The 22961-nt window shown below is 37.5% G+C and overlaps 1 protein-coding gene across 1 annotated transcript; it reads right to left on the bottom strand.

Moving 5' to 3' along the window:
* Positions 1–7614: 7614 nt before the first annotated feature.
* On the bottom strand, positions 7615–21047 carry spred2a (sprouty related EVH1 domain containing 2a). The gene is made up of 6 exons (XM_079421165.1): positions 20709–21047; positions 14005–14188; positions 13759–13927; positions 13604–13668; positions 11096–11245; positions 7615–10161 (listed from the first exon to the last, which is right to left on the bottom strand). The coding sequence occupies exons 1-6, from the start codon at positions 20732–20734 to the stop codon at positions 9475–9477; spliced, it is 1281 nt and encodes a 426-aa protein (XP_079277291.1). The 5' UTR covers positions 20735–21047; the 3' UTR covers positions 7615–9474.
* Positions 21048–22961: the final 1914 nt, after the last annotated feature.

Genomic DNA, 22961 nt, shown 5'->3' with positions numbered 1-22961 from the left:
CCACGTGATCTTAGGAAAAATCGACATACAGGATGAAAAAAAACAACCTTGCTTTTTTGCGCAATGAATGATGGTGCCTGGTGTAGCCCCAAAGGGATCTATTGTTTTGATTCAAAAGAATCATTCGCACTGAATTTTTGCGTTCAGCAGTGGTGGTCAGTAACGAAGTAAAACTTAGTATCTGTACTTTACTGGACTTTTACTTCACTACATTCTAAAGCATAATATCGTACTTTTTACTTCACTATATTTCATAAAACATATCTCCATAATATAATATATCATGCGCTCCGAGACACAGAAGCGGTGTCTGATTCATGAACAAACTGATTCTTTTCAATGAACCTGTTAAATCGGTTCGCAAATCGCACCAAACGATTCACTCACGAACTTGAATGATCCGATTGCAGCTGTTCTCAAGTCGACAACTCACTGATTCAAATGAACCGTTTAGAGCGAGTCTCCAGTGAACTCGACTCACAAGTAAGAGCCGGGAGATCTTGTGAGCACGCGACTGATGCTGAGAAAATAAGTTACTAATGTCAAATTTTAGGATTAATTATTGTAACTGAAAATCATATTTAGGTCAAAACTGTCAGTTGTTTGTGAACTAAATCTGCTGTAAAGGGTGATCTATTTAAGCTCACTGAAATGCTTGAATGCAGACAGATCAATGTCAGTGTCTCTAATGTTATGTTTTAGGTAAAAAAACAAAACATTAAAATAACAGATTAAATAACTTATGCACGTTCATATTCCCTGCTGCTGTAACGTTAGCAGTTTTATTAAAATGCTACGCATTTAGCCCTATGTGACGTCTGTTTTTATATTGTTTATCAACAGTATAAATTTTTATATTGTTTAGATCATCTAGCTGAGTGGACAGATATGAATGTTTATTCATAACCATACTAAAAATATGTAAATATTGTTAGCTGATGCTAACTGTCTAGCTAACAAGCTTGCTGGTGCTAGGTTTTAGATATAAAGTCCTAATATTTTTATTCAACAACCTAGATAGATTACATCTGAGGGAAAGAGAAAGGATGTGATGTTCAGAACATGGTAACTAGAGTAATTATCAGAGTGGGAAGTGATGCCCTCTGGAGGCATTTGGCCAGGGGTGTTTTAACAGAAAAAAATCATTATGAAAATATAATTATATTTTCCTTAAAATGGTCTTCCTAACTTCAGGCCTAATTCTCATGTCATATATAACTGACGTTCTGCAAAACAAGTTTTAAAACACTTTTTTTCTTACTGGTCAAATCTGTTTTGTACGCTTCACAGTGAACTACTACATCACTCTCATCAGCATATCAACTACAAATATATATCTTGATTCCATATAGTGGTGATTTTGGGAAAATTCCAGGTATTTTGGGCTGTAGGATTATTAAAAAATATGTGCTAATATAAAATTAAATAAAGTAGTCTATATAAATAGTCAAAATTAATCTACCTATCAGTACTTTTTTTACCTAAGTTCATAAAAAATTTAGTACTTTTGTACTTTCACTCGAGTAAAATTGAAAAAGCAGTAATTTTACTTTTACTGGAGTAATATTTTATTATACGTATCTGTACTTTTACTCAAGTACTTGATCTGTGTACTTTGTCCACCACTGGTGTTCAGTGTAAAAAGGCCTTTAGGCGCTATATTTAGGCACTGATAGTGCGATAGTTCTGAGTCCGAGTCCAAGGGTGTGAACAGCTCCAAGTAGAATGTCACAAGTAATTATGACAAGTGAATAGCATCAAAGGTTTCTGCTTATACGTGATCATGCAGCGCTGAGAAGTGTAGCCAATCACAGCCATATCTGTTGATTTCTTGAATGCAATGTCTAATCAGAAGCATTTACATTAGAGTCCACTCACCACTCAAAAAGCTGTTTATTGTCCAGTAATTTTACATGCTCTTGAATCTGACTGTGTAACAGAAATATGTGACCCTGGACCACAAAACCAGTCATAAGGCTCAGCTTTCAGGTGATGAGATTTATATATCATCTAAAAGCTGAATAAATAAGCTTTCCATTGATGTATGGTTTGTTAGGATAGGACAATATTTGGTCGAGAATAATCTATAATTTTGACCCATACAATGAATTGTTGGCTATTGCTTCAAATATACCTTTGCGACTTATGACTGGTTTTGTGTTCCAGGGTCACATATATCAAAATGCCCACCTTGGTGAGTAGTCACAATGCAGACTGTACTTTGTTTTTCACTTACTCTCTCTCTCTCTCACACACACACACACACACAGACGTCTGAGGATTTATGCTCCTCAGATGGTAAACTCAACCTCACAGTGAAAGCCTTGCACAATTAATTAATTGATTCTTGCATATTTGTTATAAAAAAATAATTACTTTTTTTTAAGTAATATTATATAATATTTTTACTGTGGCTCTTTTGTAAAAATTTACAAAAAAATGGAAAGAAAATGGCTCTTTGGTCAAAAAATACTCTCACCACTGTTGTAGAGTTTCACGGTTGTGTTTTATTTTTTTTCCACTGATGTTATTTATATATTTTATATGTCAATAGTATATTATTTCTATATATACAATCAGCAACTTTAAATGGATAGTTTTAATTCAATTATATAATTTGCAGTGCTTCATGGGATTGTAGTTCTTTCCCTTATTAAAGCCCAGTCTTGTATTTTTGCCTTTTTGTTGGATTTTCAAAAATGTCTTTGCTTCAAATCAAAGCTTGTACTATTGTGAATCACCACGTATCTGGTTGGCTTGGTTCATGGCTTATAGCACTTTAACGAAGACTTATTATAAATCCCTTTGGGAAGAATGAGTGGAAGAAATACTTCTGGAATCAGCGTCGCTGAAAAAGGGGGCGGACACTAATGCACTCTATTCTAATGCATTTTTTTCCCCCTAAAATGACTGAACAACACCAGAGGGTTAGGAGTGTAAAGGTAACATGCAATGTGTTCATCCACTTCCTTCCCGCTCCAGATCCGGGTCTGTTTCCCATCACGCTGTCTGCTCATACGAAACTGCTCCCATGGCTCTATTGAGACAATTTTTACTGTGTCTCTCTCAATACTTTAGTCTCAAGGATCCAGACGCTACCAAAAACTCCAGACTTGGACTCTTAAAATGCACTTTAACCGGATTTGAAGCGCTGTATCGCTCCACGGAGACGTGCGCTGTCCAAAAGGCTTCCAGCTGACCTCAGACTAATGCAGTAAATTCATTACCGTGACCTCTCCGGCCCTGCTGACAGGTTGCCAGATAACTACTGCTGAAAGTAAACAAACAAGGGTGTACACGGGGAAAGGGACAATGCTGGCCCGACCTTCTCTTTTCCTGCAAACACACGCACACGCACGCATGGCTCCTTCTGAGGTCCCTGCTCAGTGTGGGAAGACTCCTCTGGAGACACAGGCGGCTCCTTCACTCCCCTCTCGCTCTCTGAACATCTCTATTTCCTCCCTCTTCCTTGTTCTTTTGTATAAAGCTACAGTGTTGATATCGATGTCCATTTAATCTTTGTTGACCTTCATCTTTCTCACACACACGCTTCAAACTCTTAGTTGTGTGTCACGCACAATAACATCCTGGTGTGTGTATCTGTGTTCCCAACTGGGAGGAAGCCGCTTTGCACAAACACTCATTCGCAAATCCATGCGACTGCACGACAGGGTCCTGAATGAGATGGGGGAGCGTCATCACGGCGCCTCCTGTAGTCTGGGAGTAAGGTTGGGGTGACTGGGTTCAGCTTCACACAATCAGGAAGATGGACCAATCTGACACTAATGCATACAAATGAGCGTGTTATAAGGTTAAATATGCCTGCTGAGCGGCAAACGATTAACACCCTATTCTTAATTCTGACATTACACAGCTATAATGTATAGATGTACTGATCTCAAAAAATTTGAATATCATGAAAAATGTCAATATTTTTTGCCACTCATTTCAGAAAGTGTAACCCATATATTATATAGATTCATTACACATAGAGTGAAATATTTCAAGCCTTTATTTCTTGAAATTTTGATGATTATTGCTTACAGATAATGAAAACCCACAATTCAGCGTCTCAGAAAATTTGATTATTACATAAGATCAATAAAAAAAGGATATTTTAAACAGAAATGTCCGGCTTCTGAAAAGTATGTTCATTTCTATGCACTCAATATTTGGTTGGGCCTCCTTTTGCATGAATTACTGCATCAATGCAGCGTGGTATGGAGGCAATCAGCCTGTGGCACTGCTGAGGTGGTATGGAAGCCCAGGTTGATTTGATAGCGGCCTTCAGGTCATCTGCATTGTTGGGTCTGGTGTCTCTCATCTTCCTCTTGACAATACCCCATAGATTCTCTATGGGGTTCAGATCAGGCGAGTTTGCTGGCCATTCAAGCACAGTAACAGTATGGTCATTGAACCAGCTTTTGGTACATTTGGCAGTGTGGGCAGGTGCCAAGTCCTGCTGGAAAATGAAATCAGCATCTCCATAAAGCTTGTCAGCAGAAGGAAGCATGAAGTGCTCTAAAATTTCCTGGTAGATGGCTGCGTTGACTTTGGACTTCAGAAAACACAGTGGACCAACACCAGCAGATGACATGGCAGCCCAAATCATCACTGACTGTGGAAACTTCACACTGGACTTCAAGCAACATGGATTATGTGCCTCTCCACTCTTCCTCCAGAATCTGGGACCTTGATTTCCAAATTAAATGCAAAATTTACTTTTGTCTGAAAAGAGGACTTTGGACCACTGAGCAACAGTCCAGTTCTTTTTCTCCACAGCCCAGGTAAGACGCTTCTGACGTTGTCTCTGGTTCAGAAGTGGCTTGGTAGCCCTTTTCCTGAAGACGTCTGAGCGTGGTGACTCTTCATGCACTGGCTCCAGCTTCAGTCCACTCCTTGTGAAGCTCTCCCAAGTGTTTGAATCAGCCTTGCTTGACAGTATTCTCAAGCTTGCGGTCATCCCTGTTGCTTGTGCACCTTTTCCTATCCAATTTCTTCCTTCCAGTCAACTTTGCATTTAATATGCTTTGATACAGCACTCTGTAAACAGTCACACGTTTCAGTAAAGACCCTCTGTGACTTACCCTCTCCGTCAATGTTTGTTTTCTGGACCACTGCCAAGTCAGCAGTCTTCCCCTTTATTGTGGTTTCAAAGAACAAGAGAGATCCTGAATCCTGAACTGTAGGGTTGGTTATTTATTGAAACTCAAATAGAAATATTCTAATATTTTGAGATACTGGAATTTTGACTTTCGTGAGCTGTAAGCTCTAATCATCAAAATTAAAACAAAAAAACTTTTGAAATGTTTTACTTTACATGTAATGAATCTAAAATATATGAAAGTTTCACTTTTTGAAATAAGTTACAAGAAAAAATGAACTTTTTCACGATATTCTAATTTTTTGAGATGTACCTAAATGAAGTTGTCAGTGATTGAAATTACCAAACTAAAATGGCAAAACTAGTTCACTACCATTGAAATCAACAAATATGTCAACAAAACAACAAATACAGCTGACATCAGTAGACAAAACTACTCAACTAGACAAAAGTAGAACTTTTGTTATAATCAACAAAAAAATAGACGTAAGTATGATATAATTCATATGCTGACATTATAAACAAAGCTGACAAAATGAAAAACTAGAATGCTTGAGTTTTAATTAACAAAAAACAAACAGATACATATCAGAATGGCCCATTAACAAAGATGTCAATAGATGAAACAAAACAACAAAAACAGAACAAAACTTATACGCTCTCAACCAAAACTATCATCAGATGAAATGACAAAACTAGTACACTCCTATTATAACCGACAAATCTGTGAGCAGACGAAATGACAAAACCAGATTATAACAGGATGACTGCTTCGTCATGTTGTGAGGCGTTTTGGTCATCCGTGCTGTGGTATATGCATTAGTGTGCTGTTACCTGATTCCTCAGCGTTAACAGTGGGAAGAGGACAAAGAAGGACTCCTGTTGAGTCCAGCGTGGTCTAAATGTCTGCACATGTTGGAATTTGATGCTATTTGTAGTTACAGTTCCAAAGCTGGACAAGGCCTTTGGGACCCCCTCCCTCTCCCCATCTGTCCCACTCAAGCTGTTATTCACTCATTCAGGAGCTCACGATTAAGATGTTTTTGACTTGGCATTACAATGGTTGCACATTCTGTTGGATAATGCAGAGGAAGATGCAGTCGAGAATAATAGAGTTGGGCTATGGGACATGCCAGCACGTGCCCGGCTTTCTGCACAAACACTGTCACGTGTAATTCATGCACAGTTTCTCATTGGACAGTGGCCACACACATGCTTTCCAATAATATTGAACAGTCAAACATCTGCGTGACTTACTACCATTCGTCTATCATTGTTTTCTAGTCTCTTGGCATTTATTTCCACCTAAAACAGAAAAGTTGTCCTCATTGAAAGTGTGCAACACAAAAAAATATACCCAATCGGAATGGTTTGATGCTGATATAAAATATATGGTATATATGGTAATGTATGTGGTAATGGTGAGCATGATGTGACAGAAATAGCATGCAAAAGTGGCCAATCACTTTTTTTAAAATTCCTTTTTCACATTCCTTTTCTCCATAGGCATTTAAAAGAAAAGACTTCCGTATAGAGTTTTAAAACCTAGCAAACGAACAACATATTACAAATTTTGATTTGATGCAGAATTGTTGGAAAAAGAAACAAACTGATCTTCCCATAGAGCATTGTAAATTGTATAAATCAATAAAATGTTATAATTCATAATACATATAAATATGTGTATGCGCATCAGGGTCATTTTAGTTAACTAAAACTGAAACTAAAATTAAAAGCATTAAAAATGAATATTTTTATATATATATTATTTTATAATGAAAATATTACTTAAAATAAAATAAAACTTATAGTTTCAGAGGCAACTTTTCTCATTTTAATTTAGTTTAACCTAATGTACTAAAATTACTAAAACAGAAACCAAAATGGATCAAAACTACATAGACATATATAAAAGTGCTAAAACTTAAAAAATATAAAAATAAAACCCGATTCAATAAAATAATAAAAACTATAATAGTATCCTCTTGAAGCTCAAAAAACATTGATGTGCATATATAGAGATATGGAAAATATAATTTTAAATATATATATATATATATATACGAAAAAATATTTATATTCAATATATTTTATTGATATATTTGTTACAAAATATTCAAATATATACAAATATATAAATAGTTTGAGTGTTGGGAACAGTTTTTAAATACATTTGAAATTTCTGACATTGTACCAACATTTAGCAGTTTCTGAGCTTGCAAAACATTTATGTTGTTGTTACTAAATTTGAATATCCCTATGGAGAAAATTAATATGATTTTTACTTCTGAAACCCTACTGTTGCGCTCAACAACAAATGATCTTGACTTGCGTAGCCTTTTGCAGTTAGAGGAAAATACCAGACTAACATGGAAGAGATTCAACAGTAACACCTCGTCGTGATCAGGTTTTATCTTTTGTAATAGAAACATCCTTGTCCCAAATGTGAGTAAAGGATGTCACGAGAGCGTAGCATTTGGAAATGGACAGAAGGCGTGAGACGCACTGGCTGATTCAGGCACTTTCTTTTAATCTCAGTATGTTCAGGAGCATCAGACAGACAGAGAACTCACTCTCCTGGACACCAATAAAAAAATAAAACTGCTCCTCTTTAGTCACGCGCCAGATAGTACTACTGCAAAAGCTTTTCAGAAGAAGATCGAGGATAGACACCAGAAAGAGAGACAAACAGGACATAAAACATCAGCTGACAAATAGGATCACAGTCGTCATTACAACGCTGTCACAGTCCACTGATTGGCTGGATGTTGTTTTGAAGGATGATGCTGATAGGCCAGCAATTGGAAATATATTTTGAGAACTTCACAACAACTTGCACAGTGTTCAGATGGTTGTTTTTTTTCTTGTTTGTTAGTTGTACTAGTTTGTGTTGTGCTTAAGACAAAGGCGGAGAAAAAAAGACATCTTGTTTTTCGTCCTCTACATCGATTTTGAGGCTGGTTTTCATTTCAAAACATCGATAACAGGCACATACATCTCACAAAACCCTTTAAGAACATGTTCGGCTCACATTGCACCCCAAAAGCAAAACCCATTTTTAGGTATTTGCATTGTGATATTAATTTCTTGACAAGCACGTTTAATTATTACAGCTGTGCAACAACTTACTCAATTGGAGTAACTGCTATGTAACAAGAAACATTTACTACTTTTTAAAGTCTTACTACTTTAAAATTTCAATTCAATTTGTGAAATTCACAAGCAGTTTCTGAGTGAAAAACTGTTTTACAGTGTAATGTATGGAAGCCTGTTTCCACCACTGAATATATATATATATAAACTTGCAATTATGAGTTAGAAAGTCTTATAAAGTTATAAAGACTTTGCCGGATATAAACACGCAATTCTGATTTTTTTCTCAGAATTGTGTGCAATAAACTTTACAAAGTCCAATTCTGAGGAGAAAAAATACTGACATTTTCTCAGAACTGCAAGTTTATATCTCACAATTCTGACTTAACTTGCAATTGTGTGTTATAAAGTCCGAACTGCGAGATATAAACACGCAATTGCGAGGAAAAAGTCAGAATTATGAGATAAAAAGTCGCAATTACCTTTTTTTATTTTTCGTTGAGTGGCGGAAACGGCCTTCCATAGTAATGACACTTTGGACGGGAAATAAGTGTCATAAAAATAATGCCACAATGCTAAAAGCTCCTAAAATAGGCAAAATAAAGCCTGTTTTCTTTTGATTTTGGGGTAAAATATGACCTGCACATGAGATTCACCCACACACGTACTTTACATTTGGGCAGCAATGTGTTTGCCATCTTCCACACAGCAAATTAATATTGGCAATTTGGCAAAATGTAATTTCCCACATCCGTTCTGACCTCACACACACACATACAAACACACACAAGATCTACCATCCTACAGGTCAGCTATTTTGGATTCCTCTGTGTTTGTCTTATCTAGACGGAGTGGATCACAGTAGAAGAGACGCCTCTGACTGGAGAGTAAAATCAAATCAAACGAACATATTAAAACAGACGAGACGGAAGGAAGATTACAACTCAAACCTTCAAAGCACATGAGCATAAAAATATAAAGTACCTGGATTTATATATTTATATCTACATATATTTATATATACTTTTCATATATAAATGAATATTTATAGTGTGTAGTCTTTTAAATGGAAGCTGAGGGTTACTCTTTTAAAAACAAAGAAAAATACAAACCAGGACAGCTGTCCAGTACAATTAAATTGAGAAAACGAAACAAAAATGGACCAACCCTCCGAAACTCAGCGGGAAGGAAAAAACAAAAACAAAGCGAAACACAAATGCAGCCATAAGTTCGTTCTTCCACTTTTCCAAGCTGCAGGTGTGCTCGCGTTTTCCCGCTCATCCCGAGGCCTTGTGCTTGCCGCCGCAGCAGTGGCACGCGACGCCGCAGTGGTAACACGCTCGCAGCGGCGCGTAGCAGCACATGCAGGGCGCTAGCAGCGACAGTCCCAGGAGCGCCAGCCAGCGCAGGCAGAAGCGCTCTTCGCTGGCGTCGCAGGAGCAGGGGTCCGAATAGTCGCCCTCGGGGTCCGACATGCAATGGTAGAGCAGGCTGTCCGCGCACCACATGAAGCTCACCCGGCGAATGCACGTCTGCACGGGGTCCGGAGCTTCCTGGCAGCGCCCGCGTCCGTTTTCGGCCGGACTGAACATGTTTTGACAGTACACACACCGTAAGCGCTCTCTGCTGTCCTCCACGCGTCGCGGCAGCCATTTGGCGGTGAGTGGCTGCGGCTGACCGGTGACCACGCCGCCGCCGATGCCCGTTTTGCCGTCGCGGGGAGTGTGTCCGTCCCCACTGAGTGGGTACGAGTAAGTGTAGTCGTGTTTGCGAGGTTCGCTCTTAGCGAGGTGAACGTAAGCGTCCGTGGCGTCCGGCCGCAGAGGTTTGGCCCGCGTCGCGGTGGTGGCGTGGCGATAGTCCTCGTAGCCCTTTAACCAAGAGCGCTCGCGCGGGTTAATCCGGACGATCTCCTCCTCCTCGTGAAACCTTACGTGACGGGAACACGGGAACATGGGCACCGTCTGTACGGCAGAAACAAAAAAAGTTAAACACAAGATGGATAGACATCCAGAGAGAAATATCTGAAAAGTTAGCAGATGATCCTGAACACATATCTGAATATGTTATGATAAACAATCAGCATAACATATTGCCGCTGGTTATTTTTTAAAGCATAAAGAGGAAAAGCATAATATCACACTAAAACAAGTTTAACAGTGTGATGCCTTTTATTATTAAATTAAGACGTGTTTTACCCATGTTCTTTCATATGTAGAAGTTATTATTGCTATACTTTAGTGTTCTTTAGTCTTGATTCCTTAAAAGAATCAAACTCAGCCCTTTCTTTTGTTGACCCAGTGGACTGAGTGAGAAAAACCCAGTTTGCAAGAACAAACCCTTTGCATGAACATTGATTTTGATTAATTATTACATTATTTAACACTTTATAATACTAAAAATTTTATTTACAAAATCACTTTATCATACTGAATTTTAAAATGTAGTAAATTACATATATACACACACATACATATATATATATATATATACACACACACACACACACACACACATTCGTATACTCAAAAATACACAAATAAGACATATATATAAAGTATACATTTTAAATTAATACTTGTATCTATAACTGTATTTCATTAAAATAATCTATTTATGAATAAAATGGTTATATAATTTAATTTCTAAAAACAATTTTATTTTAAGTAAAGTTGTTTATTTATTTAAAAAAGATTCAAACTCAGAAGTAACATTCAAACAAATTTATAAAATAGTTAAAATTCTTTAAAAATTATGTAAAAATGTAAACAATATACTGCCCCTAGTGTTTAAATAATATACTGCAAGTAAGTAGTCAAAGTACACTAAAACAGTACATTGTGATGACATCATAACTTTAGTAAATTTTGCACAAACAAATTATTCATACAAACTCACCTGTTCCAGGTAGAAGCGGTCAGAGTGTCTGTGTTGGTCGTAGAGATGTCCCAGAATGCAGTGGTGGGGCTCAGAGAAGCTGATTGGTGCGAGCGTCTGCATGGACGGCTCTCTCTTCTGAGAAGAGTTAGACGAGCTGTCTGTGGCATTCTGACAGACAGACAGAGAGAGCAAGAATAGAAATTGTTTCCCAATTTGAGCATGTTGGCAGGATCATGGTGGCACAAACCAAACGGCTCCCCGCCCTTGAACAAGGGTCACAGAGTTATATTTTTCGCTGAATTTCCAGCAAAAATAGCCTTGTTGAGATTTATAACGTTACCATGATATAAGATTAATTATAACTTGGATTCAGCAGAAAAACAGAACATTGAAATGCATCAAATCATCACTTCACATTTAACATTCACCATGTCAGAAACAAAGAAGAAAGTGTTTGTATAAAAACAGAAATGGATATGTATAAAAGCATTTCATTCGTTCCACAGCAACACAGCTCAGGTCATTCTGCTTGACCTTTGACCCTGTGTATGTGTGCGCGAGGTTTGTGTAAATGAAGTGCTTGAGTACTATCATCAGCACTATTATCTCTGACCTTCAACCCCTGAAATCCACACTGTCTCCTTCCTGTGGCTCTTCCTGAAACCTGGAGCCTGAACGAGAGCCAGCAGTGTGTGTGTGTTTGTGAGAGAGAGAGAGAAAGAGCTTGAGATGATTACAAACGCAGCTCGTCTCTCTAAAGTCATCTGGCTCCTTTCTTCTGCAAAGACTGAAATCTACCCTTCACTGTAAAACATGTTTGTTAAATTTACAGCACAAATCTGGCAGCTGCAGCATCAGGGTGACACATGTGAAACACACACGCACTAAATAATGCAGTAAACAATAACTACACAACAAAAAGCAAACACCTAAATATGCACAACATAGGAAAATGAGAAGAAGTTACCATTTCAATAAAATAGAAGCAAATGTGATGCATCTGTTTGGATTTTAACTTTTGAACAGTATTATGTTTTCAACCAGAAATTAAAAGCTTTTACAAAAACAAACAAACAAAAATTATTTTAACAATATTTTAACATTAAAGTACATCTATTGTCCTGTTAAAAACATGTTTTACTTTGAATGTTCATTTTACTTGCACAATATGTACAACATTTTACTGTAAATATACACAAGTCATTTTATTCTATTTACAAAACATCTATATTATTATTTTCAAAAACAACAATAATTATAAACAAATAAAAGAAAATATATGTGGTGTATTCAAATATAAATTATAAGATCATTTATACCATTCATTTATAAACATGTTATTTATTTCTTACTTTTATTACAGAACTTCTTTTATTTGTTAATTATAATATACAAATATTATAATTTTCAACATAAGATTTTAAGTGAACGCTAACCATTTTTAATGTAGTATTAGATAGATAGATAGATAGATAGATAGATAGATAGATAGATAGATAGATAGATAGATAGATAGATAGATAGATAGATAGATAGATAGATGTGTGTATGTAAGTGTGAATGCATACTACATGCATACTAAGTACATGCAGAGTTGTGTGTAATGTCTCGATGGAAATGTATTTGTGGCTGTGCTAATTATCACTTTAGACTTTACCTCAGAGGGAATTAGACATCCAACAGCTGCTGCCCATTCTAAACCTACCACACATCCCATCTCTCCCTCTCTAAACTTAGGAGCGACTGACTACTCTGATTAGTAATAATCAGTGTCTGGCTGGGCTTGTATGAATAGCTGTGAGTCATAAACGTCTAAAGTTAGCGATTAGAGGAACACCACTGCTGAGAGACCATGGCAAACGCTGATCGCTGAACACTTAAAGCCTGAAGTCCAACCAAACGTAACACACATTCATGTTTCTTAACTCTGTATAATCGTGACTTTCTGAATGCATGCGTGTGATAAACGGACTCTTGTATCTAAAGGCTTTGGCGTGGCATTGTTGTGTTGAGTTAGGAGCAATAGGAAGACGAAGGGAGCAAAGGTCACTTCCTGAGCACAGCCCACACACACACACACACGTGACAACCAGCCAACAGAACAATACTGGCAACTGACCCATTAATAGCATTTATTCTCAGAGATAAATGAATAGAAAAAAGATTATAATAACACGCTGTTGATATGTTGAATATTCATGATATATTCACAATGATTTTTCTGCTTATATAAAGTCAAGCAATGCCTAAAACCTTTGTTGATTCATTACTATGAATCAGTTCAAACTGTTTAAATTAATCACTTCAACAATTTGTTTCATCACTCAAAAATGTGCGCAAAAAGATGACATTTGTCATATTAAAACAATCTGTGCAAGTAAATCTTGATGTTTATTACTAAGGATTGTCAAAGCTGGATATATTAAAGAAAATACTAAAATTATGGCTCCTCTGATAGAAAATAAATACTAAATCATGCTTTTAAGCCATTTGTGGGCAGTATAGAGACTGTAGGCCGAGACTCACCGTGAAAACATCATCATCACCCAGTTCGGCTTCATTCTGCAGCGTGGAGGAAGAAGTAGTGGAGCCTGAAGGAAAAAAAAAAAAAGATTCATGTTATAATCTTAGTCACACATTAAACAGTAAAGCGTTCTCATGTTGCTCACGGACCCACTCACCCTCTGTGAGGTCCTCGATGGCCTTCCTCACGCCGCGATCGAATGCTCGAGCATCGGCGGGGCTCTGGAACGACAGGCCACACTTCCTGTTGTCCACTCGCCAGTGATGGAAAGTGGGCGTGGCTTTAGTGTAGACCAGATCCTTCTTCAGAAAGCACTGCAGGATCACCTGATCAACACAAACACAATGATTAGGATTGAAGAATCAGATTTTTGGAGACTCGCACACGTCGACGGCTCTCTAACCTGCTTGTCTTTGAGCCGCTCTCCAAAGATGAGAAAGCCGTTCCGTCCCAGGAGCTCCAGGTCAGCTGGGACCACCTTACAGACACCCACTCGACTGAGACCACCGCCCTCCTGAGCCAGCCAACCCCCGCTAGACTCATCCCTCGTCATCACCACAGCTTTCACTCGCACTATGTAACTGTCACTACAGGGAGAGACACAAGGATGTTGTGATGTGGTTCAACGACAAATAAGAATGTCAGAGATGATTAAAAGAAGACGTCTAGTTTAAAACACGTGGCGAGTTTTCAGAAAGTTACTTTTTGTATTCATGTTGGTTTCATGCATTTTTTTTTTTTTTATGCATTTTTTTTAAGCAATAAAGTTCCATTTGTTACATTAGTTAACTGCATTGGTTAATATGAACTAACAATAAAAATACTTCAAAAATAATTTATTACATGAGACAGTACACTAATAATTGCTTTATTAATATTATTCAATGTTAACTCCAACATTATTAAAATCAAAAGTGTCTGTTAATATCATTTAATGGACCTGAGCTAACATGAACTGACAATGAACACTATTTCAATTAATTAACATAAACACTGTAACAAATGTTCTGCTCATTAATGCATCAACAAATGGGACCAAAGTGTTACCCCATTTCGTTTTCAATAAAAATTCAGAATTATTAACTATAAATGTCAAGTGGTGTAACCATCAAGCAAGAAATAAAAACATTTTCCTTACATCTTAAAATTGTACATATCTCAGTAATTATACAATTAGATTTTTTTAAAGAATGAATAAAAAAATATCTTTAGAAATGAACAAATAGTTTTCTTGGGTTTTTGCATTTGAAACTGTGAAACTTGTCATGATGAAGGTCAAAATGTATATATAATATTATATATATAGATAGATATATATATTAAAATAAGTAAATAAAAAAATACATAAATAGACAGCCACAAATGAATATTTATAAAAAATATCAAATATTTATAAATAGAAATATGCTGACTTGAGTGTCAGTAAGCGGATTTGCGATTCTCTTTGCGATGAGCCTTCTGCGCTTCTTGGTTCAATGATGTCAAAGCTTATGCTAATATATCAGTAACCTAGGCAGCCTGATTGGACCCAGGCTTGACTCACAAATGACAGCTCTGCATTGCAAATGAGGTGTCTATTGAAATCTTAAAGAGGATGATGTTTGGTTTGCTAATGAGATTTCTGGTTGTTGTTTAAAGTCAGTGATGAGCCTTATGCAGAGATATGATAATGCCATCCAAAATGCTGAACCTAGTTTATGTGCAACCATGTGCAAAATATGACAGTTTAACGAATGCAAAACTTGGGATGAGGATTTCTCAGAACATAATTTACATATTGACTGCAGCAGAGCATGGGAACTTAACAGACATCTACAGGCCTCGATTACAGGCTCATCTTTGCCTCATGTTAATGCTGGAATGAATTCGCCAGTCAACATCAGAACTGCTGATTTACTACTTCAACTTTCATGCATACTTGCTTCACAGCTCATGTCTAACAAAACAGTTTAAAAGTGTAGCGGAAGTTTCTAAATACAAATCCAAATCACCCTCATAGTTCCCTCAGCTGCTTTGGTAATAAAAAAGCATCTATAAAGAATGGAAATGTCAACCATTTTAATCAAAGAAAACACATAAATTGCTTGACTTCAACTTGAAAACATTTCACAATGACTTACATGTACTTACAGATATACAACAGCATTCTGAAATGGAGCCTCTTTTTTGAATTTTGTCATTTTGGGATGTACATTGAGACACAACTGGTTGAAATAATAGTTCACCATATACTCACCTTCAGGCCATCCAAGATGTAGATGTGTATGTTTGTTAATCAGATAGTACATCACTTGCTCACCAATCGATGCTCTGCAGTGAATGGGTGCCGTCAGAATGAGAGTCCAAACAGCTGATAAAAACATCACAATAATCCACACCACTCCAGTCCATCAATTAACATCTTGCAACGAGAAAAGTTGTGTGTTTGTAGGAAACAAATCTATCATCAAGGCATTTTTACTTCAAACCATTGTTTCTAGCTAAAATACAAGTCCTCAGTCTTGAATATTGTTTTCTCTATTAAAACGTTGTCTCATTTGAATCAGGAGAGAAACAAACAAAAGCGGTTCTAAATAGCTCTAAACAAATATGTCTGAATTTTGATTTTAAGAGGACAACAAGGGATGGACATTTTCACTGGATAAACAATATGAAGGATTATGGACTCATATTTTGTCCAGAAGCAATGGTTTAATGTTAAAACAGCATAATGATGGATCTGTTTCTTACAAACAAGCAGCTTTTTGCTTTAAAAGAGAATAAATGATGGACTGGAGTGGTGTGGATTGCTAGTGGATTATTGAGATGTTTTTATCAGCTGTTTGAACTTTCATTCTGACGGCACCCATCTATTGAGGAGTAAATGGTGTAGTGCTAAATTTTTCCAAATCTGTTCCCATGAAGAAACAAACTCATCTACATTTTAGATGGCCTGAGGGTGAATACATTTTCTTTTTTGGTGAATTATTCCTTTAGAGGAACTGTCTCCAGGAACATCAAAGTATGGAGAACATTACAGGCCGTACACACAAACTTGCGTTGAAAAAAATCAGCACATCTGTAAAGAACGTATGTTGAGAAATAAATGCAAACAAGAAGAGCATGAGTTCATTTCCTCTTTATCTCAGCCTGGGGTTTAGCTGGAGTCTGTAAAATTACTTTCAGACTTATCATGCATATACCATCTCTTTATGTTTGTGTCTACATAAACAGATAAAACTACTCATGACTTTACAAAAAAATATGAATTGCCATATGATTACTTATCTATGGATTATTTTTTATAGATTTTTAGGGGGGGGGGATTAGATATATATATATATGTTTGTATTTATACATACTTTTTTTTGGTGATGTATAACTTTACCATGATATCAGCTTGCTCATAGCGTAAGATTTTGATAATCAGATTATAAGATTATCTTGTACAATTTTTTGTACAAAGTCATTTTGGATTAAATCTTCTAAATGATTAAATGTAAACGTGAAAGTGGCTAATTCACAGTGTACACAATGCAATGACATATGCAGCTGCCATAGCAACCATTGTCTCCCACACACTGAACAACATACAAAGGAAAAACGCTTCATTCCGATCTTCTTCCACTCTTTAAAACTTAATTCCCGTCACAGCGCTGCAGTCTCTTCATTCTGCACTTCACTACCCTCACACCTTACCGTAAATCCATCAGAACTATGCAAGAACCAGCAGAGGGTTCATCTGGACTGACTTTACCTCAATGTCACTCTCGTCCCCTTTCAAATATTATTGACCCATAATGGGGCTGCATATAGGTCACGCTGGTGTGATCAATATAGATCACATTCCTCCCCTCCCCAACGGCTCTTCCCAAGCGCCCAGAGGCTGGAGAGGGCATCCGGGTCTGCGGTCTGGGCGCCAGCCAGTTCACGTGAGCACGTACACACACCTTCAGGCTACAGTCATTACCAACGGGGAGCCACTGGTTTGCTCAGCACGTTTTTGAGGAACTTGCATTCCAAGCCAAAAACAGTCAATCAAACACCAGCATACTAGAGTTTCCAGAAAACTCAGAAATCTTCAACATTTTGAAGGACTAGTTCAACCAAAACAAAAATCTCACCCCCATTTACTCAACAGAATGACATGAGGGTGAGCAAATAATGAATGGATTTTCATTTTTTAATCCTTTAAACCTGGCATTCCCAAACAGTGACATCGATATCTAAATTTTCAGTCACAATGAACCTGAATTATCCAGTTAATTTTGAATAATGGAACTTATGTGACGCGAGAGCAGATATGCATCGTGACACAAGACATAATGGCCCAGAGGTCATTTGCAATAACGCACAAGAAGTAGCGAGAACAACGCTAATTCCAAGCACATCCTTTAGCCTATTTAGAAAGTTTCATTTAAGCGAACTCAAAATACATAAAGTGATGCATCCAATCCCATGTCCTTAAACAACACTTTCAAATAATAAGAAATTAAAACAAACTGTCTGACAATTGTGCTCCACTCCAGGTCTTGTGATAAATATGTTTAGCATGTTGATACAGTGGCCCCCGAAATATATATAGACCCTTAACACTGCACAATTAAACACTGCATGTCATTGCATTAGATAACAAAACACCGATCTGCATAAAAATGACTTTTAATGCAACCATTTCACAATCTTAAAATGATAGTTCACCTAAAAAACAAACAAAACCTGTAATTTAATCATCCTCAAGTTATTTAAAACCTGTAAGGGTTTCTTTCTTCAGTTGAGCACAAAATAATATATTTTGAAGAGTGTGTGGCACCAAACAGTTGACGGTAGCCATTGACTTCCATATTACTTTTTTCCATACTAAGTCAATGGCTACCATCAACATCATTCAAAATATCTTTTTTTGTCCACAACTGAAGAAAGAAACTCAAACAAGTTCTGGACAACTCTGTGGTGAGTAAAAGACAGAATTTTCATTTTGGGGTGAACTATTTCTTTAAGTTTGTTTTCAAAAGTTATTCAAAGAAAATCAAAAGCATTAGTGTTTTGGGGTCAGTAAAGTTAGCTCTGATAAAAAGTCTAGCATTTGTTTTTGCAACTTCATGCAATGACATTCAGACTGTGATACCTGGGGCCATAATGGGTAAGACTGCACAAAAGAGAGATATGCCTATTAAAGATTTCCTTGCAGTGAAATGAATTGTGCAGAGTAATCCATTCATTATTGGCACCTCATTGAGAATCAAACAATCGAGGGGCGTGACAGTGAAGTTATGCTTCACCGCTTCACTTCCGCCGGATCTTTGTTTAATCCTCTCGCCATTGTTTCCCTTCACAATCATTCCCGGAGCGCCTTCTCAGAAACCTCCTCCCATTTTGGAGCAGCCCACAGCCCTCCCCTCCGCCGATAAAAGTCAACATTTCACAACCTCAGGCTATTATATGGGCCTTTACATCCCAGTGTGACACATGTATTTACTTAAACGGGCGTGAGTGTGCCATAAATTTAAATAAGAAAAATTCCCCACCAGCTTCGGGGTTACATCTCAGGGAGAGGTAACATATAAGTGGAGTTCAAGCAATTAAAATGAAGAATGTAACTTTTGCACAACAAGCAATTCCTACAACGTCGGTGCATTTCACAAGATTACAAGTCGAGTCAGATTGCGCTAAACAAGAGGCCTGTATTGGACTGTACATCACGGTATTATGAATACACACATAATAAATATATATATAAAAAAGTTTTGAAGACAGTTGACTGTTGGATAACTGTGTTTATTTTCATTTTCCTTTCACAAACACGTGCACATGTTAAAACTCTTTTCCTGTTTTGTAGCTATTTTACTAGTTGTTTCCTGAACAGGTAAATATGATTATCATAATGAATTAAAAGCTCAGAATATAAAATATCTATGGCGTTACAACGGGGGTAATAACAACACATCACTCCTTACCACCTTAATTTACACGTGTTATAATACTGTACAGTATTTTACAGTAGATTAGCCTACTATAGAATACTGTATTGCATTGTAAAAATACAAGTTATAGGCTATAGATACGTTGAAAAAAATGTTACAACACCAGTCTCCTTCATTAATTATTAAAACGGATAATTGTCTTTACATTAGCATTAACGACAAAAACTCACATAATCGTTTTATCAAAACGTATCCCTGCGTAAAAGACAGACTAAATAAACATCACCTTGTTAATAGGGGTTGAGTGTATGTTACAAAAGTTCATTTTAAGCCCCTTAAGAGCTCACTAAGTTAACGGGCCGTTTAACTCGGCCCTAATACTATTAGAGAGACTTTGATCGACATGAGTCAAACTACCGTGAGATATGAGTGTTTATGTTAGGCAGAAGAATGTGGCAAAAAATACTCAAACAGTGCTTGCTAAACAAGTATATAGGCTACTGTTGCCAATACTGTGCGCTACGATCATGCAACTCCTTGCATGTTTATATTCGCCTTTGTTTCTTGCAAATGGAGGAAGCTGTCTGATTAAATTCAACATTTAAAAGCACATATAGGCCTGTATATGCTATATAGGGCCTGCTTTACCATCAGCACGGCTCGGAGGCGCTCTCTCTGCTGCGCGCGCCCCCGTCTGTATTTTTATGAATGAAGGACAGTATGCAAATGAGAGCGATTCAAGAAAAAGAAATGGCGAATATAGCATGTCAGACCACCACAAAGAAAGACGCCAAGAACGGCCGCTCTGGGAGCGTATACGAGCTGGTTGCTCTAGGGTTGGGTGTTTATAAAGTTTGCAGTCGTCTATTTGCTTCTTCGCAGCGCTAATTCGCCTTTAGAGTCGACGTGATGTAAAGTATTCAGTAAAGGATCCCTCCACAAAATGTTTCCGCTCGAGCCCCTCCTCCTCCCCCCTTCTCGGTTTGAGACCAGAGCCCTGCAGCAGGGGCCCAGCACTCAAATCTCTTTGACACTGCATTGTTTCTTAGTATTAACATCTCCAGCGTCTCTCTCAGAAGCGCAAATGCACGATTTCCCTGCATCTGACCGACCCCTCGTTTAGCTCGGGAACGCATTCTTGGACACAGGATGAGATTTCCATTCGCGTCCACATGCGTCGTTTTCGCAAAAAGTGAATACTCACTCGTCTGGGTGCGATTCCTCAGTCATGTTTCCCCACGTTTCACCTACAATAAAAATAATATCCCACCGCGGGCACGCAGCGTTCGGGCTTCATGTCTCGATTTTCCACCTCGCCTTTTTTTTTAAAGTCCAGTGCATCAACGAGTTTCCCCCAAATCCGTCTCTCGGCGTTCCTTATTTTCGTTCTTTCTCCGCGCACTGCACTTTACCCGTCACGGTTTGCAATGCATCTGGTTAATCCTCGCGTTATGCAACATCCCGATGGCTATATCGACGGTTTCTCGCCTCGCGTCGCCCGCCGTGGCTGAAGACTGCGCGCTGGTCTCGAAGAGGAGCCCCATCTCTCATTACTCCATGTTGGATTGTGTAGTCAGCAGCAGGCGAGAGCCGCCGACACGGGAGGTGGTGGTGGTGGGGGGCATTGGGGGGAGGTGGGGGGGTGGGGGGGTTGCGGAAGCAATGACGTCACATTGGAACGACTGCAGCCGGTTTTGGACCGAGGGATCTCCGGTGTGACGGGCTGTGCCAAAGTCCTGCCACCTAGTCTAGTACCTCCTCTCACCTTAATCTGTAGGTCTGGGTTATTATTTCTCAATAAAGCGACAGGGCTTTAAAACTTACAGTGAACAAAGTTTAGGAGAACACATATGTGACCCAGGACCACAAAACCAGTCATAATGGTCAATTTTTTTAAAAATTGAGATTTATATGCCATCTGAAAGCTAAATACATAAGCTTTCCATTGATGTATGGTTAGGATAGAACAATATTTGGCCGAAAATCTGGAATCTGAGGGTGCAAAAAAATCAAAATATTGAGAAAATCGCCTTTAACCCCTTAAAGTTGTCCAGAAGAAGTCCTTATCAATGCATAATACTAATTAAAAATATTTTTTTTATATATTTACTGTAAGAAATGTACTAAATATCTTCATGGAACATGATTAATATCCTAATGATCTAAAGCATACAAGAAAATTCAATAATTTTGACCCATTGGTATTGTTGGCTATTGTTACAAATACACCTGTGCTATTTAAGTGCTATTTAAGACTGGTTTTGTAGTCCAGGCTCATATTTCTGTGTTCTGGGGCTGCTGGAAATATAAGGAAAAATACTGGGATATCCAAAATGTTGTCAGTAGCCATTGACTTCTACAGTATTTTTTCCTATATGGAAGTCAATGGTTGCTGTCAACTCTTTAGTTACCAATGTTCTTCAAAACATCTTCTTTTGTGCTCAACAGAAGAAAGAAACTCATACAGGTTTGGAGAAACTGGAGGGTGAGTAAATGATGACAGATTTTTCATTTTTGGGTGAACTATCCCTTTAAGAGCAGGGGGGGGGGGGTGAACTTTTGAACATGATGATTGGTGGAAATTGTCTTTATTTTGTTTAAAGAACTTTTTTAGTACTGCACTTCAGAAGTTACATAAAAGACTTACATATTTCCTAGAAGACAAAATAAGAACAATTTACTCCCAATCATCCTGTGCAAATGTTTACACACCCTTGTTTTTAATGCATTGTGTTCCTTCTTGAGCATCAGTGAATGTTTTCAGCATTTGTTATAGTTGTGTATGAGTCCCTCGGTTGTCACCAGTGTGAAAAGATGGAACACAAAATCATACAATCTAGACATGCAGAAGATGCTGGAAAACCGAAGAATGCACAAGACCTGGAGGATTTGTCTGAAGAACATTGCAGAACAGGACTGTTCAGGGCAAACAAGGGACTTACCATAAAACAAATCATAAAAAAAAGTTGTGGATCATCCAGGTAATGATGCACAGTATTGATAATCAATATATAAACTTTTGAACTGCTTCATTTGTCTAAATGCAGATGTTATTATGTCTTGTGAACTGTATGTTATGTGAAAAAGCTTATTCAGGGTAGTACTAAATAAAGCAACATGCAATTTATGATCCTTCTTTTTTTAATTATTAGTATTTTGCTGATTCTGCAAGGTGTATGTAAACTTATGACTATATAGGCTACTTAGAAAACAACAAAAGGTGCAAAATGCTGATAAAAAAAATCTTAGAGCTGAGCATAACTGTGCAAAACTATTCCATATTTTACAAAAAACATTACATCATTTTTTATTTTATTTATGCTGTCATCTGTTTATGTGATTGTCAGTAGCCGTCTTGAGAAACAATCAGAAATGAGGTGTGCAGAAGCCTTGGAAAATTGTTTTGTGATCCTGGTTGCAGGTTGATCAGCAAATGATCAGCTTGTAGGATGTAATG

Source organism: Barbus barbus, assembly GCF_936440315.1.
Source record: "Barbus barbus genome assembly, chromosome: 7".
Classification (NCBI taxonomy): Eukaryota; Metazoa; Chordata; class Actinopteri; order Cypriniformes; family Cyprinidae; genus Barbus; species Barbus barbus.
The sequence above is the reverse complement of the archived record's forward strand: the minus strand, read 5'-3'. Positions and strand labels throughout refer to the sequence as shown.